At 42.3% G+C, this 7,855-nt stretch overlaps 1 protein-coding gene across 1 annotated transcript in view; it reads right to left on the bottom strand.

The window, feature by feature from the left end:
- Positions 1 to 2,103: 2,103 nt before the first annotated feature.
- Positions 2,104 to 7,855, bottom strand: part of SHC4 (SHC adaptor protein 4) — a 28,680-nt gene continuing 22,928 nt past the window's right edge. Inside the window, exons 9-12 of the mRNA XM_065847322.2 lie at positions 7,179 to 7,239; positions 5,659 to 5,838; positions 4,008 to 4,261; positions 2,104 to 3,324 (exon numbers count right to left, since the gene is read on the bottom strand). Coding sequence (XP_065703394.2) covers positions 3,169 to 3,324; positions 4,008 to 4,261; positions 5,659 to 5,838; positions 7,179 to 7,239 — 651 coding nt within the window. The 3' untranslated portion in view covers positions 2,104 to 3,168. The remainder of the gene's footprint in view (positions 3,325 to 4,007; positions 4,262 to 5,658; positions 5,839 to 7,178; positions 7,240 to 7,855) is intronic.

Here is a 7,855-nt window from a genome sequence, read left to right as displayed (position 1 = left end):
GATCTCCTCGTGACGTTGAGAGTGCGCGCGCAGGGAGGGCGGGGGGGACGTTTGGCGCAGGTGGCGTAGGCGCCATCTTGTAGCGAACGTGGCAGTTGCCTGGCAACGCGTGAGGCGTGGCCGGAGAGCTCTCCCCTCGCGAGGTGACAGCCGGCAGGATGACGTCATGCGGCCGGGCTCTCAGGTCTGCGTCATGGTCACAGGATCACAGAGTGCCAGGGGTTTAAGGCCCCTGGAAAGCTCGTCCAGTGCAATCCCCCATGGAGCAGGAACACCCAGCTGAGGTTCCACAGGAAGGTGTCCAGGCGGGTTTGAATGTCTGCAGAGAAGGAGACTCCACAACCTCCCTGGGCAGCCTGGGCCAGGCTCTGCCACCCTCACCATGAACAAGTTTCTTCTCAAATTTAAGTGGAACCTCTTGTGTTCCAGTTTGAACCCATTCCCCCTTGTCCTACCATTGGTTGTCACCGAGAAGAGCCTGGCTCCATCCTCCTGACACCCACCCTTTATATATCTGTAAACATGAATGAGGTCACCCCTCAGTCTCCTCTTCTCCAGCTCCAGAGCCCCAGCTCCCTCAGCCTTTCCTCACACGGGAGATGCTCCGCTCCCTTCAGCATCTTGGTGGCTGCGCTGGACTCTCTGCAGCAGTTCCCTGTCCTTCTGGAGCTGAGGGGCCACAACTGGACACAATATTCCAGGTGTGGTCTCCCCAGGGCAGAGTAGAGGGGCAGGAGAACCTCTCTGACCTACTGACCACCCATGTGTGAGGCCCCGGGCTGAGCTGCACACGAGGAAACCCTGCAGGGGGACTGAGCCTTTGGGTGGTGAACAGCGGAGGAAGACGCCAAGCCCGCACACACACGGCTTCCTCGGGGTGCCCCGTGCTCAGGGAGCCGCTGTGCTTCAACGGCTCGCTTTAATCTGTTCAAACAATTCAAAGTTGCCTGTAGCAAGCATCCAAAAAAGAAAAAAGAAAATAAAAATCAGGTTTTTTGAACAATGAGCGCTTGTTCAGCGATGAGGAAGATATGTAAGAGCTCCATCTGGTGACACCGCAGCAGTAATAACGCTGCCTGCCTGCCCCAGCAGCAGAAAATGGAAGCTGTAGCAGGAGAGAAACATCTGGGTCACTTGTAACAGCTTTATTGATGGAAACAAATAGATACGTGTGCTAATGTGTTTCAGTGAAATTTATAGAAGCTTTGAAAAAAGAATGAACAGGCTACGCCTTGTGCATGCAGCACTATGGGCAAAATTAGATATTTTTCCCAGGGGTTTCTAGTAACCATTAGAACAGAGACTAACCAATTCTCCTCAACATTTTCACAGGCGTGAAGAAATTTCTTTTTAAAATAGAAGAAGAATAGAAAAGATACTACGTAAGTATTTAATATTCCAGCTTCTTGCCAGCTATTCTTTCAGTGTCACAAAGCCTGAGCAGGAGTTCTTGCTGAGGTCTTCTTCACAAGGGAAAACCTTGCATGGGGTACAAGAGGGGTAAGCTTGAGCTTCTAGTCTGAAGGCTTGAGGTATCAATAATGCCAGCGAGGAAAACTACTAATGTTTTAAAGCTTCTCACTGCTTCAATACATGTAATTGAGTATTTTAATCATGTTATTTTCAAGGAATGAAAAGTATCTTATGCCTACTAGCTGAGGATAAGAATAAGATGGTTTTTAGTCAGCTCAAAGTGTGGCTCTTTACATTGAATTCTCCCCTCCAAGAAAGCTTATGCCTTCGGTAATTTTATGTGTACATGACCCCTCTTGTTTTCTAGAGGAAAGAGCTCTTTAGTGTCCCATTTAACATGAACACAGGTGAAAGAACAGAACGTCATTTGGTTTGGGGTTTTTTATAGTCAAGTCTTCTGTCAGTTGCTGAACTCCACAGCGATTGTCTGCTTCGTGGGCCTGAAGATGGAGAAAATGTCCGTGCTCATGCCAGAGGACACTGCTTGCTTATCTTACAGGCATCACTTTCTCAGGCCCTCACCCACACTACCCATTCCTTCCCCAAACCCCCCCGCCTTTTCTTCAGTTACTTATTAAATCACTGTTTCTTCAACAGGAAGCCCAATCTCCGTTCTCTCTGAATATAGGATTGTTCATATTTAGAGTATTTATTGTGGCAAAACAATTCATAGGTTTCCTTTAAAAGACTTTTTTCCATGTTTAGGAACAAATAGACTCTACTGAAGAAAGGGAAAACAGTAGCTTGTTTTGGAAAGAACACTGAATAAGGGCACATGCAAAGTTCAAACAGTCTTTTAAATAGTTTTCTCTCAAAATGTATCATTAGTTTTGTTCAGCTTCTCTAGTTGGTAAACAACTATGTAATCAATGAAAATATATTTAGCCTAACTTTAAAAAGAGATGTCTCCAGTATTAATTGGTAATAATAGTAAAATTATATGCAAGACAAAAATATTAGGATCTAGCATGCTTGTCCTTTAACAAGTTCTATTCCAAAATTATATTACATATATTAATTTCAGCTTTGTAAATGTTGCATAATCTCAAATCTTTGAGTAGTCAGACAGTGATAAAAAATTATTAAGAAACCAGACAGCCTTTCTGAATCGTGAATGCCATTCATTTCAAACATTACTTGCTAGTAAAGTGCTGTTACAAGCAAAATGAAATTGTTAGTGTCTATCGAGAGCAGAGGACATTTTAGTAATACTCAAATTGTATTTGTTTCGGCAAATAGGTAAGAGCCTAGACATGTTTGTTTAGCCACCCAAAACTAATTCAGTATAAATAATATTGGTTTCCAATAAGTCTATGCTAAAAGGCACGTACTAATGTTCCAGCAGTTCGTTCAAGTGAGCTTTTGCATGTAGAGGTTTAATTGTGCTTTTAAATAGTTGCTGATTCAGTATGACCTTGAAAGTGACATTTGTGCATGTCTAAAATACCTTCTCACAGATCAATCTCACATCAGAAGATTACATATATCTATATAACTATGCTTGTTGATCTCTACAGATCTACATAGATATACACATATACATATATTCATACATACACACACAAAAAGGTATCTTCTGGAACAGCAGCAGAAAGTGCAGTCTATACTTTTCTGAATTGTCTTCATAATATACTAGAAGGTTCTTGGTACAGTTTTCAGATACGAATCATCTTGGGGTTTGTGAGATCCAAGCAATTATTTGTGATATTCCATGTGTCCCCCACTACTCTCTTTCCTTACAGGCTGCTTCAAGCTCACTTCACTTCCAGAAGAGATGATTGGCAAATTATTTTCCATGTGATACTGAATAAGATGACCCACACTATCAAATATATGGTCTTTGGTTCTCACCTGGTGAAAGAAGAAAGAGAATATATTTATGGTCAGATTGTGCTTGTAACCGGCTGGACACGAGCCTAGCGCACTACAGTCAAAAGGCGTTTAAGCCCCCGAACTCACTGGAGTAGGATGATAAGGCTGCAAGCAGAAACTCAGACCTGTCCTTGATCTACCATTAGCTGAGATGAAAAGCAGAGGATCAAGTTAAAGAGACCGTATGTAGAGCTGAGCTGATTCTGCTAAGAGGAATGAAATAACCTTTGTGGTTTTTTTTCCCCTAAATCCCACTGAGGTTTACCTTTCTGATTGACTCTCTCCTCTGAGAGGTGTCACTCAAGAGTGCTATTCCAGCCATGAGCAGTAGTAGAACTGATGTGACAACAAACCAGCTCTACCTTTTCTTTATCCAGAATTGTGTTACTCATCAAATTCATTATTTAAGGTTACACTAATATTAAGGTATGCACTAAGTATCAGCACCTGGACTAACAACATTTAAGTACCTTACTTCTATTTCCATGGTACTGTGATGCTTTTAAGTTCTTGAGCTGAACTTTCAAACCTACTGAACTGACTGGCTAAATTTAAACAAACCTGGATGGAATCAGATCAGTTTTACTTCCTGGAATGCACCCAGGCATTTTGACCGAAATATCTGAGCAGCCCCGAAATCGCAGTATATGAAATGTTCATACCTTGCCCTCAGGATCCACCAAGAGCAGATGCTTTGCTTGCCCTCCCTGAAGTCCACTGAGGACATACTGACCAGGTGACGTCGTGCTCTCTCGCACCAGAAAGTCCCCATCGTTGACTAAGAGGCTCTCTGCTGCTTTCCTGTTTAATTTGCCATGGTAACAATCTTCATTCTTTAGCTGTTGCTTTATTTGTGGCAGAACACAGAGACCAGCTGTGTTGCTTGTGGCACTCTGCTGAACAGCTTCCGGTAATTCTAAAATTAAATGAAAGGGAATGTATTGGACACTTCACCTAGAACTTCATCCTGAAAGGATGAAAGACAATAATTTTTTGTAGCTTTTAATAAATTCAAATGGCTCGGTCTTGAAGCTGTGATCAAACTAACCTTACAGACTGCATATTATTATATGCACATATGAATGCTCACAGCCCTCCAGTGCATTTGGTAAAATTATCACACCATGTCCTCCTGTACCTGTGATGGGAAAGCCTTGGGTCGCTAGGCAACAGGGATTGGAAACAGGAATTTTTCTGATCCTCTGCTGTTTCGGGTTTGTATTTCTTTGGTTGTATTAAAAGGTCAAATCTTCCCTATAAAAAAGACTTTTGTTGGTTTTTAGCCACTTTTTTATTTTTAAAGATGTAGTTTTTCTTTTGTCCTTAACAAGCTCTGAAGAGATTGTTATGGCTCATAGGGAGAGTCATGTTGAGTGGCTCCAGCTATGTGCAGGAATGTAAGACAACATGGCCAACAGAGCCAGTGGGGAAGGATTACAGCATGATGCATCTGCTGTGAAAAAACGAACAATTACTGAATGTACTAACAAAACTGGGTGGTTTGGGATATAGCCAGTCAACTGCAAATGATTCACAGGCAGGATTTTTCTAAGGAAAATAAGAGGATACCACTTCTTCAATGGGATTGTGCAACTCAAGGCTCCTCAGGGTATAGTCAGTTCCTTTTAGAGCATACTACAGCCTCGGGTTGGAAGTATCTCCATGGTCACAGATTTCCTTTACTGTCGTTCTGTCCAGTCCTTTGCCCACTTTCCTATGTGGAGCCAACTCTGACAGAGAAAACACTCAGTGGGAAACCATAAGAGGCAAAGCTAATAAATAAAGGATTTTCAATAATGAGGACAACCAGTAGCAACTATATAGTCAATGGATACCCACCACTTTGAGTCTATAAATCAAGACTCAATTTCACATGTTTAATAGATACTACAGATCAAACAGTTTTATTTAGAAACTATTGGATGAGATTCAATGTCCACTTACACAAGAATTGAGAAAAGATGGTCATAATGATCCCACTTTGACCTCACATGCTTCTGCCTGTGAAGCAAAGGCAACTGAGGCCACTTCTACCTTAGAATGGTTAAGATCTTGAGCACACAGGGGAAGCCTCTTCCTTGAGATTGCAATCCCAAGCTTTTGTATCATCTTAAAGACTCTCTTCTTATTGTCTGGGAAAAATGTGACACTATTGATTGTTACCAGCCAACCACAGAAGATGAAAGGTTATTCTCTTCCTCAATCTTTTCTATATTTTTTTATGGGGAAACTAAAACCTTTCTCCATGTACACAGCTGACAAGGCCCCCTCTTTTCAACACTTGCAAAGACATGGCATTGCAATGGAACCTACTGGGCTGACGCAGCGGGCTCCCATGGCTCTGTGTCGCTGCTGTACCGCGGGCTGTGCAGAAAGCCGACTGCAGGCTCTGCGTGTTGATGTAACACGGATCATCAAAAAGATCTGTTTTGTAGGCAGGCTTCAATAGTTTTGCCTCTTTTTTTGTCTTCTGTGATCTTTCACCAGGATTACCTGCGATTAGTATATAGCATGCATTATTACCTTCCTTTTTTTTTTTTAAATTAATGTTAAAACAATGGCAAAAGCTGAAATGGGAACATTGTTGTTCTTCTATATCCCACTAAAGTCATTCCTAAGGAAAGAAAAACGAGCAGATGAACTCATTTTTCCTTATGGCTAGAAGGCACAAGGTACACTATCCAAAATGAGTTAAAATGAAGCTTTCAAAAACATTCTGCACTGGCTCAGTTCTGCTTCAGTCAATGTCAGCAGTAAACCCCCAACTGATTGAAGAGAAATAAATACACATGACTCTACAGAGACACAAGCCATATACATTGTTTGTCGCAAAACCCCTTCCTTCCCTTCTGCACCACAAAAAAAAAGCTTGTGGGAAGCTGAACAATTCTCTCTCTTGCTATTCTGGTGGAGCGGGGAAGATGGAGGAGGTTGGCACTTTGTGGCTCTGCCTGGAGAGCCAAAGCCACATCTGTCATGTTAGGATCCAAGCCTAGGAACAGGCTAACAGAATATCCCCTGCAGGATATGAAAATAATAGCACTTCAGCTAGCCAAATAGCATGCATATTTTTACGCTTTAGAAAACGTTTTATTCATAGATCTATTCATTCACTCTTTTATTTGTTCACCCTCTCCTTAAATCAGAAATAACATAAGAAACTGGACTAGCCCCCACAGATAGTGTCATGGGTCACTTCAGAGCAGTGCAGGTGGGAATTCAAAAAAGACTTAATTGGGAAGAGATAAGTGAGGCAAAGTGCTCAGGGCATCAGCTGTGGCAAGGAAAGGCCAGCAGGGATGGAGGCTGCTGATCTCCCAGGGCCCCAGAGAGCAGGTTTTGCTGAAGGCAAATGGATCTGGGGGACAGAGCTGCCCAAGGCAGGCAAAGGGCACAGTCACACAGAGAAGCCAGCGATGCTGGAACCAAAGTCAAAGGCTCTGTTGGAACAACCACCCAATGCTGATAGTTTGGGTCTCATCAAGCTTTTTGAGGGGGAATGGGCATTTTCAGAGACTGCTAAGTAACGCAGTGTCCTTTTCCAAAGGGTATGAAAGGGAATAAAACAACAAAGAGCATGAAAGAGAATTAGAAAACCACAAAGAGCTACTGTACAGTATCATGACAAGTAAAACGAATAGGTCTGCCAGCAGACACGAAGATAGATTAGTGGCCTTTAGAAAAGCTGTAAGGCTTTTTTGTCCACCCTTCATCTAGGGACCCACTAAGTAGAACACTTTTCACCATTGTATCGAAAGCCAAAGGGCAGCTCTTCAGGGCAGTCTGCCTTGGTTAATTCTACATATGCATGAGAAGGAAAACCAAGTACATACCCACAGTTCTGTTTTCTTCAGGGCAATTTTCATATATATTGATGAAAGTCGGGCTGCCTGTCTGTAGAAAAATTGTAAAAACAGTCATGTAAAGTAGTCCCTTAGAAGCCTCAGGTGACTTTACAACATCCATGCACCAGTTAATTGGGATACAAGTAACTAAACATATCTTCACAAAAATTTCCCATCTCTTCAAATATAATTCTATGCTGATACTGATCTTTCCACAGGGTGTCATGTCAATCCCCACAGAAGCTGTTAGCTACCCTGTTATGTATCTAAGGTTTAGAATATACAGTATAACTCCTAGGTAATAAAGTTCATGTTTTCTTATAAACGTTCCTTGCAATAAAAACAAAGAAAAATAGCTACAGACATCATGGTGTGAAAGTGAAACAGTCACCAAGTTGTCTGAGCTGTCCTAGAAGGTCAACAGAACAAAAAGGAAATAACAAAAAGTGACACTTTGTGGAAAAAAAAAGCATTTGCATTTACACATTGCAGGATAACTCCTTGCAACAACTCTGGTGAGCTTCACATGCCAACCCAGCATTTAGTCAAACACCTTTTTAGAGGGCGGTTGGGGAGGCAGAGACCACCAGGCCCAGTCAAGATGTGAAGTATGGTTGAGGTTACCAAAGTGAGAAATGCATGGAGCAGCAGCACAGGAACACAGA

This window comes from Patagioenas fasciata, chromosome 12 (assembly GCF_037038585.1).
Source record: "Patagioenas fasciata isolate bPatFas1 chromosome 12, bPatFas1.hap1, whole genome shotgun sequence".
Taxonomy (NCBI): Eukaryota; Metazoa; Chordata; class Aves; order Columbiformes; family Columbidae; genus Patagioenas; species Patagioenas fasciata.
Note: the sequence above shows the minus strand (reverse complement) of the source record. Positions and strands in the feature narration are given on the sequence as shown.